Source organism: Abramis brama (genome assembly GCF_963993115.1).
Source record: "Abramis brama genome assembly, chromosome: 25".
Taxonomy (NCBI): Eukaryota; Metazoa; Chordata; class Actinopteri; order Cypriniformes; family Leuciscidae; genus Abramis; species Abramis brama.
The window spans coordinates 18,256,817-18,280,043 of NC_139987.1; the positions used below are offsets into that span (position 1 = coordinate 18,256,817).

A 23,227-nucleotide genomic window follows, 5' to 3' on the forward strand; every position below is an offset into this window, starting at 1 on the left:
GTAACATACTTTGGTTAAAATTCCTCAATGGTTGTGTAAAACAACACCCTTTTAACCTCCTCAAAAACAGCTCGCCCCACCCCTCTCTTCCAGGGGGCGTGTCGACACAAGACACATAAAGTGCTGCCTTGGTGGACAGTATACAAATGGCTAAGGGTGGAAATATGCTAATACGGGACAGTCGATCAGCGGTTTTGGGCGGAGCATGAGCAATATGACATCATATTGCTCAGAAAATCCAAACGGCTGGTTTATTGAGTGTTTTTGGACTTTTTGAGGATTAAAAAAAGAGTGAATGGATTTTTTTCATTGTATGGTGGTTGTGTCCACACACTGCATAGACACATTTATATGCAAACATGCATCCGATGACCCCTTTAAAGAAATGAATGCTTATATTCAACTTTTTGAAAATGTATAATTATTATCGTTTCTTGAGCACCCAATCAGGATATTAGAATGATTTCTGAAGGATCATGTGACACTGAAGACTGGAGTAATGATGCTGAAAATTCAGCTTTGCCATTACAGGAATAAATTAAATTGTAAGATATATTAAAATAGAGAATAATTATTTGAATTATTTTGAATTGTCACAGTTTTTACTGTATTTTTAATTAAATAAATACAGCCTTGGTGAGCAAAAACAAAAAGTATTTTACCGACCCCAATCTTTTGATATTATGTGTGATGTGAATTTAATCAAGGCATAGGTTCTAGTAAAAGTGTTTTTCTCTTCTCAGTATGTTGTGTAGCAGTGAGGAACTGTCTGGAGTGCAGGCAGAGGCAGAGAGACAGAGGCAGCAAAACCTCACTGCCAATCAGCAAGACCCAGGAGAACCTACAGACTGCAGCGTCCGCCAGCAAGGTTATACACTACACACCTGCACAAACATGCATCCACACACACACATTCTAGAGAGTCTCTGAAAACACATCAAATGCTCATCGGAAACACATAGTGTGACTTGTATGCAACTGCGTATGTAATTCAACAGAAAGTGCATGTGCTGCAGTATAACGCATGATTTTCTCTTCCTCTCTGCCACAGACTGTCATACAAAATGTTCCGCGTAACCTTTCCCCCATCAAAGACCCAGACAGACTGTTGCAGGATGTGGACATCAATCGTCTCCGAGCCGTCGTCTTCAGAGACGTGGTGAGACACTCACTTACCTGAGCCGGAGCAAAACGTGCATGTTAACGTGAACAGAATGATTGTTAACTGTGCTGTGCGTTCAATAGGATGACAGTAAACAGGCTCAGTTTCTGGCTCTGGCCGTGGTCTACTTCATCTCTGTCCTTATGGTGTCCAAATACCGGGACATCCTGGAGCCACAACGGGAGATTTGCAGGTCCAGCAGCCTATCAGGGAGAAGCATTCGGCAAGAGATTAATTCACCCACCAGCACAGGTGAGCTTACTGACTTTGCATCTGCAGTCATTACGAGTATGTGACCTTGTTGCACTCAGTAGTATGTATTTTTTGTCGTTTACCACTTAAACACCCCACAAATGCTAATAAGCGTTCATCACACAGTCACACATCTTCCACTTTTCTTAACAGTCTCTGATTATCTACGCTATATAGTCTCACAGTGCTTCCCGCAGGGAGGATTTCAGCAATTTAAGCGTGCAAGACGTTATTGCAAAGCTTTATCTGAGTGTGATTTTGAATTAATATTCAGGTGGGAAAGAACTGGTTGGCAGACGCTGCAGTGAGCAGCACATATTTGAAATGTTTCTGTGATGACTGAATTCTCATTTTGGCATGTACACTATTGGTCAAAAGTTTTGAATAATTGTGATTTAAAAAAAAAAAAAAAAATGTGTATGTTTTTTAAGAAGTCTTACGCTCACCAAGGCTGCAACCAAGGCACAAAAATACAGTAAAAAGGTTATATTGGAGTAATGGCTGCTGAAAATTCAGCTTTGCCATCACAGGAATAAAATACATTTTTAAATATATTAAAATATAAAACAGATAATTTAAATTGTAATACTACTTCACAATATTTTTATTGTATTTTTGATCAAATAAACGCAGCTTTGGTGAGCATTAAGGGTGTAACAATATATAGTGTCACAATATATCGCAATACAAAAAAGCAACAATATGTATTCTGTATAATTCACCCAAAATGAAAATTAGAGTTTTAGTGTCAGTACTTCATTAAACTGCTATATATAATGTTGAATTTAATGTATAGTAATGCAATGGGGTAATATTTGTGTGTCCTGATAATGCCATATGTCTTATGTTATGCCTATTAATTTTCACCCCCAATCTAATACCAAATTTAGCATTTTAATCAACAGTACATTTTCTTGTTCACCTTTTATCATGTGTCTTGGAGTATCGCAATAATACCGTATCGTGAGCTCAGTATCGTGATATGTATCAAATCATGACATGAGGGTATCGTTACACCCCTAGTGAGCATATAAGGCTTCTTTCAAAAACATAAAAAATCTTAATTATTACGAACTTTTGACTGGTAGTATACTGTATGTGTGTGAAACTGCAGAAAACCCGTCCTCCTCCTCAGATGGTGTTCGTGGAGACCGACTGGCTGCCACCCCTCTGGAGGATCTCCCCCTGGAGGGCTCGCTGCCTCACACTGACTCCGGCATCGGGGAGGAGCAAGTCACCAGTGCTTTCAATGGCTCCGAGCTGGGTGTAGACTCCAGCGGATTGGGCGGGAACTCTGGAGGCCCAGACGTCATGAGCGAGTTGCTGTGCACTCTGTCGTCTGAGGTGAGGAAGTCCCGCGAGTCCCTGCTGGAGTCGCCTCCTGGCGTGGAGGTTCTGAAACCGGCCGCCTCGATCTCCAGCATCAGCCAAGCCAACAAGGGAATCAATGTGAGGGAGATCCTGAAGAGTTTGGTGGCCGCACCGGTGGAGGGGGCCGAGGCAGGGCCTGAACCCCAGCCGTACCACCCTGACCCTGCCCTAAAGAGGGAAGCTGCGGCTATGCTGCCCATGCAGTTCCACTCGTTTGACAGGTGGGCGGCTCTAGTGTCTAGCACATCAAAATAACACAAGGTGTATTATGCTTATCTGTTATGTACATGTCCTGTTACCTTATTAGCACACAGTAATGTTTAATAATATATATAATTTATATATATATATACAGTATCTCACAAAAGTGAGTACACCCCTCACATTTCAGTAAACATTTTAGTATATCTTCTCAAGGGACAGTACTATAGAAATGAAACTTGGAAATATTTTAGAGTAGTCAATGTGCTGCTTGTATAGCAGTATATATATATACTGTCCTCTGAAAATAACTCAACATACAGACATTATTGTCAAAATAGCTGGCAACAAAAGTGAGTACACCCTAAGTGAACATGTCAGAACTGTGTCCAAAGTGTCAATGTTTTGTGTGAGCACCATTGTCATCTAGCACTGCCTTAATCCTCCTGGGCATTGAGTTCACCAGAGTGCACAGGTTGTTGCTGGGATCCTCTTCCACTCCTCCATAATGACATCATGGAGCTGCTGGATGTTAGACACATAGCGCTTCTCCACCTTCCGCTTGAGGACGCCCCACAGGTGCTCAATAGGGTTCAGGTCTGGAGACATACTTGGCCACTCCATCACCTTCACCTTCAGCTTCCTCAGCAAGGTAGTTGTCATCTTGGCGGTGTGTTTGGGGTCGCTGTCATGCCGTTCGGCCTAGTTTCTGAAGGGAGGGTATCATGTTCTGCTTCAGAATGTCACAGTATATGCTGGAATCCATGTTTCCCTCAATGAAGCGCAGCTCCCCTGTACCAGCAGCACTCATGCAGCCCCAGACCATGATGCTACCACCACCATGCTTGACTTTAGGCAAGACACAATTTTCTTAGAACTCCTCACCAGGGCGTCGCCACACATGCTGGACACCATCTGAGCCAAACAAGTTTATCTTAGTCTCATCAGACCACAGGACATGGTTCCAGTAATTCATGCTCTTGGACAGGTTGCTTTCAGCAAACTTTTTGCGAGCTTTCTTGTGAGCCAGCTTCAGAAGAGGCTTCCTTCTGGGACGACGAACATGCAAATCGACTTGTTGCAGGCGTATGGTCTGAGAACTGACAACATGACCTTCCACTTCTGCAACCTCTAAAGCAATGCTGGCAGCACTCATGCGTCTGTTTTTTGAAGCCAGCTTCTGCACCGGACGCACAGCACGAGGACTCGACTTCTTTGATCGACCCTTGCGAGGCCTGTTCCAAGTGGAACCCGTCTTGGAAAACCTCTGTATGACCCTGGCCTGTTCTGTAACTCAGTCTCAGTTACCGAGAGCAACTACTAATTCTCAAATCCTTAGAGAGTTCTTTGCCATGAGGTGCCATGTTGAACATTTAGTGGTCAGTATGAGAGAATTGCACTCAAAGCACAAATTTGAACTGCTCTAATACAAGATACACAAATTTGTATGGTCCTGTCAAGCAGACAAAAACATGAAAATTATAAATAGGACATGTGGCTTTGCATGGTTAAATGACGTACAGCTATTATCACTTAGGGGGTACTCACTTTTGTTGCCAGCTATTTTGGCAGTAATGGCTGTATGTTATTTTCAGAGGACAGTAAATATATACTGCTATACAAGCAGCACATTGACTACTCTAAAATATATCCATGTTTCATTTCTATAGTACTGTCCCTTGAGAATGTTTGCTGAAATGTGAGGGGTGTACTCACTTTCATGAGATACTATATATATATATATATATATATATATATATATATATATATATGAAGAGTTCAGATGCAAAAGCCTCTAAGTGCTATCTGAAATTTTCTTCTAAAATTGTCATTTTTATCAAGCTCGTATATTTAAGTTCGGTAATTTCACTTAAAAGCCAATGAAAATTTAAGTGAAATTAATGAACTTAAATATACGAGCTTGATAAAAATTATCATTCTAGAAGAAAATTTCAGATGGCACTTAGAGGCTTTTGCATCTGAACACTTCATATATATATATATAGTATTAAAAAGATAATATATTATATTATATTATATTAGTATATATAGTAAAATATGCATATATTTTTAAATGTTTTTTAAGAGAAATTATATTATAAATATAATATATTATATAATAGTAAAATTAGAATTTAGTAATATTGATATGTATATTTTAAAATCTATATATATATAGATATATAGATATATAGATATAATACATTAGATAATACAATACAAGTTGTACATATATAAATATTGTGTGTATGTGTGTATGTATATATATATATATATATATATATATATATATATATATATATATATATATATATGTGTGTGTGTGTGTGTGTGTGTATATATATATTTTTAAGATGCATTATATAAAAATAATTAAAAGAGATAATATATAATATTAAGATATAATTTTGTAATATTAATAATGTATATATTTGCAAATGTTTTTAATATAAATGATATAAATATAATTAAAAATGTAATATATTATATAATATTAAAATATAATTTAGTAATATTGATAATATACATATATTTTAAAATGTATAAATGTAAAATTTGTACATATCTAAACAGTATAATATATAATATAAAGAAACAAAACCCAAAATGATTGAATTACATAATTCGCAATGCTTTATGAGATAGGCACACTTGGATATTGGCTACAAAAACCGGTTTTAAAATTTTCTGTACATAGATGTATAGTTTAATTTATTTATATTTATTTTTATATTTATTATTTATATACACTTTTGCTATGAAAGTGTGTTTACGGTGCCTTAAATACTTCCTACAGGGGCAGCGGCTACATTTTGGAACAGAGCGATTGAACCAATAAATCACTCATAAATCAATGCGGTTACACTTACATGTGGTCTGTCAAGACGTCCTGAGAACAAATGAAAAAGTCACCTCAATTACACATACGAAAGCACAAGATGTTCCTCTCATTATTAATGCAATCCATTTCTCTGTGTCTAGCTCCTCATTACCGCCAGTGGCTCTGTGCAATAGTGTGCTCAGGGCTCAAGAGACTGACTGGCTTAGTGTGTGGGATCCACTGATACTCTACGGCACAAACTAAAGCCCCTCCGAACATCGATCCCCTTTGTTCTTCCCAATTAAGAGAACCTGATGAATAAATTATACATAAGATTATGCTGTTCATCATTTACAGGCTCTTTAAATGTCAGTAATTCATTAGGACAGGTGAATATATTATCAGACAATCCTTTTTTCACCCTGAATGGGCTGAAATGACTCCACCAAATATCCGGATAGCAATCAAACAGATTTGAGTGTATACAAGGTGTATACTAGGGATGCTCATATTGACCGTTTAACCGTTAACCGAAAGTAAAAATTTTGACCGATTAATACTATCAGTTAAACGGTTTAAAACGTTTTTTTTTTTATCTTCTTTTTTTTTAGTTTGCTGCATGGTTTAAAAATAAAATACTTTATTAACTCACGGAGCGCGTCGACACGCGCAACCACACACGAGACGTTACCTGTGTATTCCCGGGACATCCGTCCCATCGGAGACGGTGTTTCTTGCCGCGGGTCTAACTGTCAACAGGCTGCGCTCCAGACTGACCCCACATCACGTTGATGTTGCTTTTTTTAAAATAAAAATTAGACAAGGTGTTAAGGTAGGGCTTCTATTTTTATTTAACGAAAAATCTTAGTCAAACGAAAAAAAAACTTGCTGTTTTTTCGAAAGCTTTGTTCAAACGGATTCAGCGTTTTCTTTTTGTCATCTTAATTTGTTAATTATTTAAGTTTAAAAAATATATTTAGTGTAGGCCTATTTTGTTTTTTATTTGTATTATTTTATTCTGTTTTTCTCTCACTGTCAGAAATGCTGCAGGTGCGTGAAAATTTAAACTGAATCCAGGTTCTGTTGTTGATCTGTTCTGTATGCTGCTGTTTGCACTTTGCATGTTAAAATAAACCCTTTGATAAAAACTTTTTTTAAAGGGTCACAGATACGTGTCCATTTTATTTGTATTTAATGCAATTGACCCTTCGCAGGGAGCTTGATTGACAGGCGATCTAACCAATCATAATCCACCATCCGCCATTTTGTCCGACAAAGCAGTCAGGAGAGATAGCAGATTAACATGGGAGAATCTGAACTTGAAAAACGGAGTGTACTGACGCCTTTCCGCGGTTAAAACAACATTCCTTCTTATGTTCATTCATGTTTATTTGATGCTATAAATTAACTAGAAGGAAGAGATGATCGGTTCACGAGCAGCTTTTACTGATGCTCTACAGCGATCTGTCAGACACATTTAAGAGCCACAAAACGGTATGTATCGTTTCAATTTCTTTTAAAAAATGACCAAATTTGAAAGGTGAGACTTTGTTTAATATGTTTAATATCAAAAGTAACCGAAAAGTAACCTGGTCCGCCCTGTCTATCAGCGTGTTGTCAGTCTCCTCTCTGCTCCGCGATGTATTTTTCACTGCGTGAGAACATGGTGTGTGTGTGAGAGCAGCGTAGCTTGTCGGGCATAGCGACAGTAACTAAGGGGGGCGGGTCTTTGCGAAGGGTCAATTGACCCTTCGCAAAGACCCTTAGTTACTGTCGCTATGTCCGACAAGCTATGCTGCTCTCGCGTACACCATCATGTTCTCACGCAGTGAAAAATACATCGCGGAGCAGAGAGGAGACTGACAACATGCTGACAGACAGGACAGACCAGGTTACTTTTCGGTTACTTCTGATATTAAACATATTAAACAAAGTCTCACCTTTCAAATTTGGTCATTTTTTAAAATAAATTTAAACGATACAATAGGCTACATACCGTTTTGTGGATCTTAAATGTCTCTGACAGACGCTGTAGAGCATCCGTTAAAGCTGCTCGTGAACCGATCATCTCTTCCTTCTATAGCATCAAATAAACATGAATGAACATAAGAAGGAATGTTGTTTTAAACCGCGGAAAGGCGTCAGTACATTCCGTTTTTCAAGTTCAAATCCTCCCACGTTAATCTGCTAGTTATCTCTCCTGACTGCTTTGTCGGACAAAATGGCGGATTATGATTGGTTAGATCGGCTGTCAATTCAGTATTATAATCTTATCAGTTAACGGTTAATAATCGATTAACGAGCGGCGGTTGTCGGTCGGGAAAATTAATCGAAATGAGCATCCCTAGTGTATACCAGGGTGGGAATTATGTAATTTTAGGGGCAAGGCCATTTGGCCTCCACCTTTTTTTTTTTTTTAGGGGCACCAAGGCCATATGACAGGGCACAAAGGCCATCGTACAATTCGATGGTTTTCCCATTCAGATTGATACCATAACATCCTAATTTTGAATAAGACATGGATTATGACTTTTTTAATAAAAAAAAAACATTTTTTAATGAGAGAGAGAGAAAGCGCCATTACATCCAGAAGGTATACACCCTCACACAACAATAGAAACAACATAAATGCCAATAAATTAATAATTTCCTGCATTGTCGAACGCTCTTCTTCATGCGTTTCAAATATGGACTATAATGTTAAGTAGAGCGCCCTCAGGCTGGTATGAATTGAAAACACAGGCAGCACATCAGGATACAGCGCTCATAATGATTACATCGACGCATTTGGCTATAAATTCAATAAAATATTATTCCTGTCAATAGAAATCTGATGTAAACTGAGAATATCAATATTTTTCCAAATCTGCACACTTTTGAGCTAAAAGCCGTGAGGGACGTTGTTTTGTGAATCGCTTTCATGACGACAGCACAGGAGTTTTACTGTAAATGAATGGGAGCGTCTGACGCTCATAATTCATATTAAAGGTATCGACTCATTTTTGCATTTCATAACTCCTGACACAAATTAAGACAACTGTCAATATAAATTTCTCAGAATACAATAGTGGTCAAATACTGAAACGTGAGTCTTATATCTTTTTAATGATGTAAGTTATAGTTTGTCAAGGTAATAACATTAAATCTTATAGTAACTTTGAACTATTAAAAAAAAACCGTTCAGGGCGCCGACGCCGTTACCTCTGGAACCTTGCATAGGGCCCTTTTCTGAAAAGGGCACTTATCTACTAGCAAATAGATTTTGATATTTTTAGGTCAAACCGTTCTTGTCTGTCAGTCATATAATGCAGGTCTATGGTCACGGTCTCAAAGAGCAGCCATCCACAGAGTCCAAATTCAAACAATTCCCCATCGTAAGTACACATTGATGGCCTAAGACACGAAACGAGCGGTTTGTGTGAGAAAACGAACAGTGTTTACTTATAACACAGCGACGTCCAAGTGATCTGAGGGCGCCCGCGCTTCCTGCTGTGTGACGTGTGCGCAGACTGGTGCATAGATAGACATATAGATTTCGCCTTGGCTACGGCAGTTCATGAACGAATGCCGTAGCCAAGGCGAAATCTAGTGTATATATCTATGCACCAGTGTCGACAACAGAGTGTCGTTCTTCTGTTGGTGCTGACATTACATGCTTCTTGCACTGCTGTTTTGATGCGTGAGATCATCGATGTGATTATGACACTGCACCTGCGCGAATCCACAAACTAATTGAAGATCAGAGACTACTTGGGTGGAACTTGGACAGGGCCAGGGCACACAGGCCACTGTGGCCGTACGATGATTTTTTTTTCACGGGGCATGAAGGCCAAAGTGTAGGGCAACGGCGGCCATGGCCGCGTGGCCGCGGTATAATTCCCACCCTGGTGTATACACTTGAAATTAATACTTTTATTCTGCAAGGATGCATTAAACTGATCAAAAGTGGCAGTTAAGACATTTGTAACGTTACAAAAGATTTCTATTTTAAATAAATGCTGTTGTATAACATTGATAATAAGAAGAAATATTTCTTGAGCAGCAAATCAGCATATTAGAATGCTTTCTGAAGGATCATGTGGCACTGAAGACTGGAGTAATGATGCTTAAACATTTTGCCATCACGGAAATAGATTATAAAAATAAAAAAAATAGAAAACAGTTATTTTAAATTGTAATAATATTTCAATGTTTTTGTTTTTACTGTATTTTTGAGCAAATAAATGCATGTGAGTATAAGAGACTTACTTCCCAGACCTTGAAACAAAAGTGTTTGATTTTGGGTGTATATAGGTTTAAGACTTTGACCTTGTGGGGACATTTTTTGGTCCCCAAGAGAAAAATGGCTTATAAATCTTATTATATGATGTTTTTTGAAAATGCAGAAAGTTTTGTGATGGTAGGTTTAGGGTAAGGGGATTGATTATACAATTTGTACAGTATAAAAATCATTATGCCAATGGAAAGTCCCCGTAAAACATGGAAACTCAACGTGTGTTTGTGTGTGTACTCACAGGAGTGTGGTGGTGCCCGTTAAGAAGCCCCCTCCGGGAAGCCTGGCTGTGAACACAGTAGGTACACCCACCACCAGTGGAGTGCCCTCGTCAGGAAGTACGCCCAATATCTTTGCTGCTGCCACGGCAACACCTAAAAGCATGATCAACACAACAGGCGAGTCTTCCTGAATATTACCTAAGATCATCTTACAACGTACTAGTCACACAAGAGTGTATATGTGACCCTGTGTGTATATGTGACCCTGGACCACAAAACCAGTCTTTTTTCTTTTTTTTTTTATTGAGATTTATACATCATCTGAAAGCTGAACACATAATCTTTCCATTGATGTTTGTTTTTTTGGTATAGGACAATATATGGTCGAGATACAACTATTTGTAAATCTGGAATCTGAGGGTGCAGAAAAATCGAAATATTGAGAAAATCGCCTTTAAAGTTCGCCATTTCTATTGGTGATTGTGCTGCATCCACTCACAAAAATAAGTTTTTTATATATTTAAGGTGGGAAATTTACTAAATATCTTCATGGAACATGATCTTTACTTAATATCCTAATGATTTTTGGCATAAAAGAAAAATCGATAATTTTGACCCATACAATGTTTTGTTGGCTATTGCCACAAATATACCCGTGCGACTTAAGACTGGTTTTGTGATCCAGGGTCACATATATGAAATTTTGTCGGGTTAAATGTTCATGTGATGTCTGTATACCATTTAATTTGGGTGGTTAGGTGGTGATATTACTTTTTGTGATGTGTTGATGTTTTTTCCATTTGGTGCTGTCATGGACTTTCATCATTTTAAATTCTATTTTTCTATTTGTAGTGACCATTTAATATAGTAATGCATGTTTGGTTGCACTAAATACAGATGAATCCCTGGGATTTTTTCTTTAGGATAGTCAGTTAACTTTCCTTGTGCTTAATCAGTCCTTTCTAATGTGCCTCGTCCGTTATGTCTTACAGGTGCCACTGACTCTGCCTCTTCCTCATCCTCCTCTTCATCAAGCTTTGTGAACGGTGCCACAAGTAAAAATCTCCCAGCGGTGCAGACCGTTGCACCCATGCCTGAAGATACAGTGGAAAACATGAGGTACACACACACACAGACACACACACTCTGCCTTTCCTCCTCCACCCCGTGCTCTCCCTCACTTTTATCCAGTTGCTTAAAACCCCAAATCATGCATTATGACCTCACTTCCTGCCCTTGTCCTCTTTTTTTGGCAGTCATACTTCCTCCTATGATTCCCATAATCCATTTCTTTCTTTACCATCTTTACCTTTTGCCTCCTCTCTACACTTCCCTACATCTGTCAGTGTATCTTTGTAACCACCACACACAGACACATACTGAGGTCTCTGTGCGTTTCTAAAGATGCACTTTGAGGTACTGATAGCTTGAAGTCTATTTCCTGCCAAATATGGATGGGTTCATCTGTTCTAATTTGAATGCAACAGAATTGATTTTGTTCAATTTTGTGTCTTTGCATGTATGACACGGAAGCTTTGGAGCTCAATCATCCTTCTATTTGGCACAGATCAACACACAGGGATTACGTCACACTATAGACTAAGAGCTGCAGTGAATGCCTGTACAGTCATTACTGTCTGTTTGTGCCCATTTGTATTGCAGTGCCTTTTGTGAAGTGGACCAGTGTCCACTGCGAACCAGGCTGACGCCTCCTGAACTCAAATCCTTTAGTTCGCTGACAGGATTCCAAACAGCCCCCAGAGATGCAGGACAGTTTCTTAGGCAAGGAAGCTTGAACTGGCCCCCTTACCCAGTGCTACCAGCTTTTACATTCCTTTCTATCTGTCTTTTTTCTCTCTCTCTCTCTCTTTCTTTCTGCCTCTTTTTCTCTCTTTCCTGGTGGATGTGAGTTTTCAGGCTGGCCAGCTACACCACCACTGCTGCTTTCATTCGTAACGGTTCTGCTAGATTTGATTCTGTCTTTGTTGTACATATTTACACCTGTCCAAACCAGGTATGACACGATAAAGCTCAAGCTTAAAAAATAAAAAAATCTTCAATTTTAAAGTTGTTTTTTCCCCTAAACAAGTCATAATGTGCCCATGTTATTTTACTATTTTTATGTACTATTATAGTATTTATTAACATTTTTAAATTTGTTTATTTTATTTTATATTTTCAGATTTCATTTTAATTGTAGTTTAGGTATTAGTAATTTTTTATATGCTTTTTTATTCTTCATTTTATTATTTTGTTTATGTTTCTATTTAGCTTTTTTTGTTGTAATTATAGTACTTTAACTTAAACTCTTTTATTTTATTTTATTTAGGTTTTAGTTTTAGTCAGCAATAACAACTCTGTAATGTGCAACTAAACATTTTGCTTGTTTTCTATCTTCATTGCATTATGCTGGGTAGCTCCGCCCAATGCGAAATCTCATTGGTCCACTTCTCTGTATTTTTTGCTGCGTTCACATATTTATTTACTGCAATTACAAGATGAAAAGATGGGATTCTACTTTTGAGCCGTACATTAGTTGCCATGGCAATATTCAACACAAAAATAGATCCATGCATGTCTTTGTTGTCGGCAGCCAAACACTTAAATGAGTTGACCTCTACAAGCTGACCTAAGAAAGAGCTCCAGCTTCTGCCATTTTGGTTGACAGGTTCAACAAAGAATTGAAAATTGTTTACTACAACCAACTGGTATGATAGCTCAAGCATTATGTGAATGCAGCAGAAACATCAAATATGATCTGATTGGCTCTGATTTTCAGTATGTGTACTGAAAAGTATCTGCATTACGCCTGGTGAGGATTTTTTTGATGATTGATATAAAATGCTTCAAACCAGCAGTTATATTTACAAAGAACTTGACAGAATCAACCCTGCTAGCTCGCCGTTTCAGTAAAGACATTGTCATTCATAAAGTCATTCCTCGTTTGTCCTCTTTTTCTCATGAAACCTTTCACACTCACCCTAGTCTGGTGTCATTTGCATCCCTGGCGCTGCAGTTGTAGTCTTAGTGCAGGTTAACACAGCTTGTAGCTAAGCGCAGTGGCACTTATGGGTGATGTGTGCATATAACAGGGGGATGATAAGTTAAGCATTTGCTCTCTCTGCCTCCCTGTGGTTGAATTTCTGTAGGATGGCTTTAACCCAGTAGTAACGCCATAGACTTTGTCACATACTAACCAGCTGGAATTGAAAGGAAGTGTAATTTTGAACTGGTCTCTGTATTTTGGAGCTAATTGGACCTTCTTTTCTGTGTCTTTCTGTCTTTCTTTTCCCACCCGCAGTATCACGACTAAATTGGAGCGTGCGCTAGAGAAGGTGGCCCCCTTGCTGAGGGAGATCTTTGTGGATTTCGCTCCCTTCCTTTCGCGGACTCTGTTGGGCAGTCATGGGCAGGAGTTGCTCATAGAAGGTACAGGTGCTGTATAGTGCTCCTTTTCCTCTCTACCTGGTGTCTCTGTGGAGTCCCTCACTGTCTGCTGTGTGTGTGTCCACTGGCTGCCTCATACACACACAATTGTGCGAGTGCATGGACCCAGAGCAGGTATGAGAACAACAGAACTGCTTAGAATCAAAGGATGTTTAAAAAATGGCGACTTACTAGACCTTAACACACTGAAGGAACTGAAGGGAGAATTGCATGCTGAATCCAACATTGAGGAAGTGTTTAAATGATCCCAAAACAACAGGGCTCAACAATAATGATTTATAATAGATACATTATTAACTGGCCTCACAACAAAAACATGCATTTTCAAATTAAATTGTATAAATAGCACACACAATTGTATAATGCAAAATACAAATTATATTCTAACACTGTGCAATAAAGTCCATTTGTTAATATTAGTTAACAATAAAAAACACTCCTAAAGCAATTATTAATCTTAGTTCATATTATTTCAACATTAAAAAAAGCAAAAAAAATGTTTTTAAATATGGTCAATTCTATAGACCTTATGCGCCAGAGAAACGAGGGCGCCGCCATCTTTAGAAAATTGTCTTTTAACTTCCGTTTTGCGGTCGCTCTGTATATTTCTATGGCGCTGCTGTCCAGGAGTAATTAGCTTTTGAAGTGGATTTACTTAATGTAAAGTTAATGAAAGTTATCATGAGCACTGTAATGTTTAAAGCAGATGACTAAACAAATGTCAGTCGACCGGGAAGATTTTAAAACGAGCCGTTCATTAATAAACACGCAAAATCGCTGTGAAAATACAGACCGGAATTCAAAAGACAAATGAGTGCAGCGCTGAAAAGGGGCGGGGCTACATAAGGTCTATATCGATTCTCAAAAGCCATAAATCTATATTTTTTCCTTATGTATTTCTGCAAACATTGAACATAATATGAATGCCTTGCACGATATTACAGTGGGACCCATTCATTCAGTGCTTAACATGGCGGATGCAGGTGCGCCTTTCAGCGTGAAAGACGTTCTGGACAGTTGAACTGTCATTGTTGCGATCGGGTCAGTGCTTTATGGTCACAAAAATGTATCATTTGCACACGTTGTCAAGCCTTGCGAATTTAAGCATTCAAGCGAAAGAGAACTTGTGCGTGTCTCAGACGGCGTGCAAATAATAAAATGAACCCGTCTCCCTGCATTTAAACGGTTAAATTCACACAAATGTATCTCAAAATTCCCGCCTTTGTGAGTATCCAAGTAAACACATTCGGTTATGGCTTAAAGGAATAGTTCACTTTCATCATATACTCACCCTCATGTTGTTTCAAACCTGTATGAATTTCTTTCTTCTGCTGAACAGAAAGGAAGATATTTAGAAGAATGTCAGTAACTAGACAGTTTTTGGGTCCCATTGACTTCCATAGTAGGAAAAAAATATACTATGGAAGTCAATGGGACCCAGAAACTGTCTGGTTACTGACATTCTTCTAAATATCTTCCTTTGTGTTCAGCAGAAGAAAGAAATTCATACAGGTTTGAAACAACATGAGGGTTTTTGAAATTATAATAAGGATTCACCTTTATTTCATTTGTACAGTGAAGATTATATGGAGTGTTGTTTTACATTTGATTACTTAAATTCAATTTCTGTACCTGAGAATTACTGTTAGATGTACCTGAAAAACCTTAAATAACCTTACAATACAAGGTTACACAGGTCACTTTTTTTAAACTAATGCTAATAAATACAGTAACAAATGTATTGCTCATTGTTAGTTCATGATAGTTGCATTAACTAACAGTAACAAATAGGACCTAATTGTAAAAGTGTTACCAATTATAGATAATTAACTCCATCCACCATGCTAAATATTTATGCAGCAAGTTGCGACGGACCTAAATTCAACCTTTTTTCAGTTGAATTCAATTCTTTTGAATTTGATAATATATTTATATTTTTCATTAGGCATTTTCTTTACAGCAAAATGTATGCAACAAATAACACGTACAAACAAAGAATTGTTTTTAATTTGCAATATTAGCTGCCCCAGTATGGCAAGTGCTAATTCCATCAAATAGACGACAACTTGCTCACACCAGGCCTGGTCCATCAGGCCATCTTTATTGTTGAGTCCTGAGAGGACGCCCTCTCTTCATTTCGTCTGAAATCTGCGTAAGCCCTAAATCTGAAAATCCAGATCTAGAGTGATTGACTTTTGCTTCTTGTTCCACCACTGTCTTTTGTCTCCTTATATTTCCTCTCCTCTCCTCTCCTCTCCTCTCCTCTCCTCTCCTCTCCTCTCCTCTCCTCTCCTCTCCTCTCCTCTCCTCTCCTCTCCTCTCCTCTCCTCTCCTCTCCTCTCCTCTCCTCCCTCTTTATTGAATCCTCTCCCTCCCTGCCCTCCCTGTTGTCCTGTCAGGCTTTATTGTCTGTGCTCTCACCTTGTCTTGACCTCCTCACAGTTTAATGTTTGTCTGTTTTTGTTTGTCTAATTAAAGCAGAACTATGTGTAAATTAGAACAAATATAAAATGTATCACTTTATAGTTTGTTTTTGTACATGTACAGTGGGGTTCAAAGGTCTGCACTGAATATCTGGGATTTAAAATTCATTTTAAAACTAGAAATACACTAAAACCTTTTAGGATTTTAGACAAATTAAAAACGATGAATGTTATGATGTAGAATTTTTTTGCATATTTGGTCTTTCTTTTGGAACCCACTGAGATTTATTCACATCTCTTAGACATATGCATGCTTAAATCTGTTTTCTGTCAATGCACTGCTACAGGTTTAGTTTGTATGAAGTCCAGCACATCGGTAGTGGAGCTTGTCATGCTGTTGTGCTCACAGGTGAGATTTCTCTCTTCTTCTTTTTTTTCTTCCTTTTATTCTTCAGACTTAAGTCCACCAAAGAGCCACTAACTTTCATTATTTTCTATCACCACTACATGATCAAAACATGATAACTACATGACATTTCAAATAAAATAAACTGTATTTAAACAGCTTAAAATCTTGGAAAAGGTCACGGTGCTGCAACATTTTGCCAGTCTCACGAGCCTCTTTTGAAGCTAGTCTTTGAGCTGGACCGAAACAGGATCCGATTTCAGACCCACCCTACAGTATGCCAGTGCGGATTTCACTGCATAGTTTTAAACCAAACCCATTAGCTTACATTTATGCATTTAACAGGCGCTTATATACAAAACAACTTACATTGCATTCAGTTTGTACATTTTAGCAGTTCATGCATTCCCTTGGAATCGAACCTAAGACCTTTACTAGCACCATGCTCTACTGTTTGAGCGACAGAAATGCCGCTTTAGCTTCCAATTACACCTCTAAACTTCAACTGTTAGGATTCTAAAAGCATTCCTGTTGTTTTTCCCACAGTCTTTATGTGGAATATGATTAACTAACTGTCTGAAATGATTTACAGTGTTTAGAAGTGAAGAATTTTCACTTACCTTTAAGACACTCCATGAAAATCCACTGTGCTCCATACTTGCCATCAATCTACATCTACAGCTACATCTGGATGTCAGATTCTTATACTAGGAACCCCACTGAACCTCTGAACTCTCTAGATTTCTGACTACAGCATCTCAGCAGGCTTCCTCTGCCTTCAAAGTTGGAGGTTTAGGGTGTAGCAGTGGCCCATGCAGTGTTTGACGCCCTCTCATCCTCCTCTCCCCTCCCTCTCCTCTATTTCCCGTCATCACTCCATCAGCACATATAGTATTACTGAAGCTCCAGGCCCTCCATTAGTGGCTCATGGGACGAAACTGTACCCTAAATATTGATCGGCAGGAAGCAGAAGGTAATGGGAGCTGGCTGTGGTGTGTCCTTCTAGAAGCATCTGCAGCTGATGCTAAGTGCATTCTGCCTCTCTTTCTCAATAATCACTCTCTTATGTGGCAAAGAGCCCATCAGTCTCTTCAGCAACCACATCAGGCGCCTATATCATCCACAAAAGAGACACAAACAATGTCTTTATTATCATAAAATACGCATAAATCAGTAGAATTTGAGCAATTTACACTTTTTCAGTATTGTATTTGGCTTCAGCAAAAAAAATTTTTTATTTAGCTCCATAATGGTTATTTTGTGGTGTTTCAGGAATGGCAGAACTCGATACAGAAGAATGCAGGACTTGCGTTCATTGAACTTATTAATGAGGGGCGGTAAGTGTTATACCATAAACAATGTACACTTCTTCCATACAGATTTCTGTGAGATCTGGTGCAATATATTGGAAGGAGATGCTCATTATGCAAAATGATACAAAAAGAAGAGGATTCATTTTTGGATGATGCTGTTAGAATGAAGGCTATCGGTGTCATTTAAATATTTCAAGTGTTTTTGGTTTCAGGCTTCTGTGTCACGCCATGAAGGATCACATTGTCCGTGTCGCCAATGAGGCTGAGTTTATCCTCAACAGGCAGAGAGCAGAAGATGTTCACAAACATGCCGAGTTTGAGGTCAGTCAGTCTGTGTGGATCACTGTGCCATGGGTTCATGGTTAATAGCTTATCATACATGAAGTACAAAAGGGACTCCACCATGTGAAGATCATTTCCTTTGCTCTTCCTCAATAGTCCAACTGTGCCCAGTATGCTGCAGACAGGAGGGAAGAGGAGAAGATGTGTGATCACCTGATCAGTGCCGCCAAGCACAGAGATCACGTGACTGCAAACCAGCTGAAACAGAAGATCCTCAACATTCTAACCAATAAACATGGAGCGTGGGGAACCATGTCACAGAGGTTCACAATCTCACAGTTTCCTGTTAACCTTTACTACTGGAATTTCTGTTTCTCCCTCTTGCTTTCTGGCCATTCATCGCCTCTCTCTCTCTCTTTCTCTCTCTCTCTCTCTCTCTCTCTCTTTACCACCTCAGTCAGCTGCATGATTTCTGGCGTTTGGACTACTGGGAGGATGACTTGCGCAGGAGGCGGAGATTCGTACGCAATGCCTTTGGCTCCACCCACCCGGACGTGGCTCTCAAATCTCTGGAGGAATACGGTCAGCCACAACACATCCTTAACCCCTCAATTTAATTTACAGTGTCCAAATATGTCTCTTCTACTATGATCATAGACATTAAAATGAAGTGATGTGTGTCCAAACATTACTACATTACATAATTTTATATTTAAATTATATATTTTATTTTAAAACAGTCACATTCTTGACAGAATTAGTTTTTTTAATTCTAGACATTTTTTTAAGAAACTGTCTTATATCATAGATTTATGAAATGAGAAATAAAAAAAATAAAAAACAAGCATCATGAAATTTAAATATATATGTGTGTGTGTGTGTATGTGTTTTTTTACCTATTTAGTTTATTATTATTAATAATTCTTTATATTTTGTTAGGTTCATTTTTCTGTTCATTCGTTTTATAGTTGTGAACAATATGTACAAATAAAAAAATAAAAAAACAGATAAAATGTCATTTATTTATTTCTTTTGTATGGACAGGCCCTGAGGAAGAAGAAGGCATGAAGTCCAAGAAGTCGTTCCGCAATCATTCGGTGGTCAGTCAGAACCCTGAGACGGAGCTGATGTTGGAAGGAGATGATGATGCCGTCAGTCTGCTACAGGAGAAAGAGATCGACAACCTTGCAGGTATTCAGCGTCACTGCTGCACTCAATAGGCTGTTACTCACACGCTCCTCAAATCCTATAGTAAGGGTGCCATAGCACTGCTGAACAAATGAGTCTTAAAGACCAGCCTGCACCAACAACGCTGCTGTAGCTGTGTATGCGGAAACCATTAGTGTGCTGGTTCTTTGATGTATTGTTGAAGCATCTGCTAATGTATTCAACTGTACTTTATTCCTAGTGGCTTTTCGTCCGAGGGTGTTTATCTCAAGAGGCAAGTTTGGTCTTTCAGTAAACGAGTATGCTAATTAATGTTTCAGCCCAGAACCAGCTCCAGCCCCTCCGCCTTTTGATTCAGATCTCAACTGAATCTGCACAAGAGTGTGATTATGAGCTTAAGTGCTACATCTGATTTTGACATTGAATATCTGAATCACTAAATTAACCAATTAACGCTTATCAAAGTAGCCACTTATTCATTATCTTAATGAACCGTTGACTGTATTTAACATATTATGGCAATTTAATCATTATTTAATTAACAGAATAAGCTTGTTTTTCCCTTAGATTAGTCAGTTGGATCAAAGAGGTCTATGTCTTTTCATCTCAATGTGAAAAATGTGGGTTAAAATTCGAATGTCTTTGATCATGTGCTCTCTAATTTTCACCTGAGCTATAAATGCTGTGTGACAAATCACTAAGATGTAGGAAAATAACATATTGATAACAGAAATCAGCTGATGGCACCATTAAAATGCAAATTTTTGAAGACCATTAATGGTGAAAGACACTTTTTAAAACTAGAGGATGTTGTTACGGCATCAAACTGATTTAGATCTAAAAACTTTGCTGGTCTTGAAAGAACTGGTCTGGAAATCCCAAGTTATTGGAAAATCTAACCGTAATCACTAATCCAGGACTCAGGACTTTTAAATGTAGAATTTCTCATTGTGTGGCATGGTTTCTTTCAGGTCCGGTGGTTTTGAGCACGCCGGCCCAGCTCGTTGCTCCTGTGATTGTTGCTAGAGGGACGTTGTCAATCACCACAACAGAGATCTATTTTGAGGTGGATGAGGATGATCCAACTTTCAAAAAGATTGATGCAAAGGTATGTGTCACTGCCAATGTCACCCTATGAGTTATAGCCTCATTTTTCTTACAGTGGAGATTACATTTTTTATTTTACACAGAATTATTGAAGATTTTATCAGTTGACATGAATATTATCCAGTCAGAATTTCAGGATCATACATTGCCGTTGCTATTGTCTCAAACCACTAACCACAGTTCCTTTGTTTGTTTGTCAGGTGTTGGCATATACCGAGGGTCTGCATGGGAAATGGATGTTCAGTGAGATCAGAGCAGTTTTTTCCAGACGCTACCTTCTCCAAAACACTGGATTAGAGGTCTTCATGGCCAACAGGAGTAAGACGTCAACATGCCAAACAGCAAAGTCAAATTGGTTTTTAATTCAAGGTTTTTTTCTCTAAATAACACTGTTTTTTTCATCACATCATCTCCACAGCATCCGTCATGTTCAACTTCCCAGATCAGGCCACAGTAAAGAAAGTAGTGTACAGTTTACCTCGGGTTGGCGTTGGCACCAGCTATGGCCTCCCTCAGGCAAGGTAAGGTCTTTGATGTTGTCTTTTCAATATTGAAAAGGTTCAGTTTAGGAGTGGTTATTATTTTACTAAACATTTAACTGTTAACTAATAGTAAATGTGTTATTAGCCAATGGTAATTGATTGTCCTTGTTATTTTGCTGTTTCTCCCATAGACGGATCTCTCTGGCGACGCCAAGACAGCTCTTTAAATCGTCTAATATGACTCAAAGATGGCAGCGGAGGGAAATTTCAAATTTTGAGTATCTCATGTTCCTCAACACTATTGCAGGTAAGATTGTTATTTTCTGCACGAATACGTTTCCTACAATTGCACTTAACATTTTCATATAATAAATGTACTAAGTTCCCTACTGTCACACAGCATACCCGGTTGTTATTTGTTTGCAGGGAGGACCTATAATGATCTGAACCAGTATCCTGTCTTCCCCTGGGTCCTGACTAACTATGAGTCAGAGGACCTGGATCTCACCTTGCCTGGGAATTTCCGGGATCTCTCCAAGGTGTGCCACTCCTGTCTTTTACCATAACTAATTTAAAGCTACACAAATCACCCAGAATTTAGTTTGAATCGTAACAAAATGTTTCAAAATCCCAGTTTTTGAATCAGTGTGGTCTCAGATTTTTTACCCCACTGTTTGTTTTAGTAATTTTAATTAAATTAAATTTAAATGTTATAGAATTATATATACAGTACTGTTTACAAGTTTGGGGTCGGTAAGATTTTTTTAATGGTTTTGAAAGATCTCAAGGCTGCATTTATTTGATCAAAAATACAATTAAAAATAGTATTATTACAATTTAAAATAATTTTCTGTTTTAATATTTAAAATGTAATTTATTCCTGTGATGACAAAGCTGAATTGTCAGCATCATTACTCCAGTCTTCAGTGTCACATTCTTCAGAATTCATTCTAATATGCTGGTTTGGTGCTCAAGAAACATTTCTGATTATTATCAGTGTTGAAAACAGTTGTGCTGCTTAATATTTTTGTGGAAACCATGATACTTTTTCCAGGATTTTAAAGTTTAAAAGGATGGCTTTTATATATACAAGTTTATGTATTAGTCATTTGGTTAGTATAATAACAGAATTCCTTTCTCTCTTTCCTGTTAATGTAGCCAATCGGAGCTCTGAATCCAAAGCGAGCCGTGTTCTATGCCGAGCGCTATGAGACATGGGAGGACGACGGAACTCCGCCCCATCATTACACATCACTCTACTCCACCGCGGCGTCCACTCTCTTCTGGCTCCTCAGGATAGTGAGTCCTCACTATAGTCCATTTTCATTGTATTGTCTCCCGTAACTTAACGATAAGCTCTTTATGAAACCCTAACCCACTTTCTCAATCTCACAGGAACCCTTCACCACATTTTTCTTGAATTGTAATGACAACAAGTTCGACCATCCTGACCGGACGTTTTCTGGCATCGCACGCTCTTGGCGAAGTTGCCAGAGGGACACGTCTGACGTTCGGGTGAGCTAAAGTTTGTGAGGTAAAAACAGTGCTGTAAATGATTGTGTTTCTCTGCTGTGAAGTCAACATGTTTGTTTGTACGACAGGAATTGATCCCTGAGTTCTACTACCTCCCTGAGATGTTTGTGAACAGCAGCGAATATGACCTAGGGCTGAGAGAGGACAGGACAGCCGTGTGTGACGTGGAACTACCAGTCTGGGCCAAAAAACCAGAGGATTTTGTTCGCATCAACAGGATGGTGAGGAATGGAAAGATTATGTGTGCATCTAAGCACCTTTGTTTCGGAGAAAACCTTTGATTTTCTCAAATGTGTCAAGAATTAAAGTCAGATGAGGCCAGTTCGCTGAATGGAGCCACTCTAGATAAACTTTGAACCTCATGAAGCTTTTACAAGGCTAGTAATTTCTTTTTGAAGCCCTGATTGTTCCCCGTATTAACCCTGTTGTCCTCTGCCGTGTCAGGCGCTGGAGAGTGAATTTGTGTCCTGTCAGTTGCACCAGTGGATCGATCTCATCTTCGGCTACAAGCAGAAAGGACCGGAGGCCATAAGGGCTCTCAACGTTTTCCATTACTTGTCTTATGAGGGCTCCGTGAACTTGGACACCATCACAGACCCTCAGCTCAGAGAGGTAAGACCCCTCGTCTCAGAGGTCAGTGAGCATCGATTCAACAGTGGATGTTGTTGATATACAAACTTGTTCTACGGGTGTGAATCACATTAAGCTGTTTTTGATGGGTTTCTATTAGACATTGACCAGTATTGGTTTTTTTCTGAAAGATAGT

At 38.6% G+C, this 23,227-nt stretch overlaps 1 protein-coding gene across 4 annotated transcripts in view; it reads left to right on the forward strand.

Moving 5' to 3' along the window:
* Positions 1–23,227, forward strand: part of nbeaa (neurobeachin a) — a 138,958-nt gene that overhangs the window by 106,452 nt on the left and 9,279 nt on the right. For 3 of the 4 annotated variants that reach the window (XM_084104026.1, XM_084104023.1, XM_084104025.1), the window contains 23 exons: positions 744–868; positions 1,052–1,159; positions 1,246–1,414; positions 2,529–3,006; positions 10,324–10,478; positions 11,294–11,420; positions 11,964–12,083; positions 13,603–13,730; positions 16,519–16,580; positions 17,850–17,914; positions 18,103–18,211; positions 18,329–18,495; positions 18,630–18,754; positions 19,217–19,363; positions 20,311–20,447; positions 20,647–20,764; positions 20,865–20,967; positions 21,120–21,235; positions 21,355–21,467; positions 22,087–22,227; positions 22,324–22,443; positions 22,530–22,682; positions 22,906–23,073. In XM_084104026.1, coding sequence (XP_083960152.1) covers positions 744–868; positions 1,052–1,159; positions 1,246–1,414; positions 2,529–3,006; positions 10,324–10,478; positions 11,294–11,420; positions 11,964–12,083; positions 13,603–13,730; positions 16,519–16,580; positions 17,850–17,914; positions 18,103–18,211; positions 18,329–18,495; positions 18,630–18,754; positions 19,217–19,363; positions 20,311–20,447; positions 20,647–20,764; positions 20,865–20,967; positions 21,120–21,235; positions 21,355–21,467; positions 22,087–22,227; positions 22,324–22,443; positions 22,530–22,682; positions 22,906–23,073 — 3,254 coding nt within the window. The remainder of the gene's footprint in view (positions 1–743; positions 869–1,051; positions 1,160–1,245; positions 1,415–2,528; positions 3,007–10,323; positions 10,479–11,293; positions 11,421–11,963; positions 12,084–13,602; positions 13,731–16,518; positions 16,581–17,849; positions 17,915–18,102; positions 18,212–18,328; positions 18,496–18,629; positions 18,755–19,216; positions 19,364–20,310; positions 20,448–20,646; positions 20,765–20,864; positions 20,968–21,119; positions 21,236–21,354; positions 21,468–22,086; positions 22,228–22,323; positions 22,444–22,529; positions 22,683–22,905; positions 23,074–23,227) is intronic. The other variant, XM_084104024.1, reaches the window with a different exon arrangement.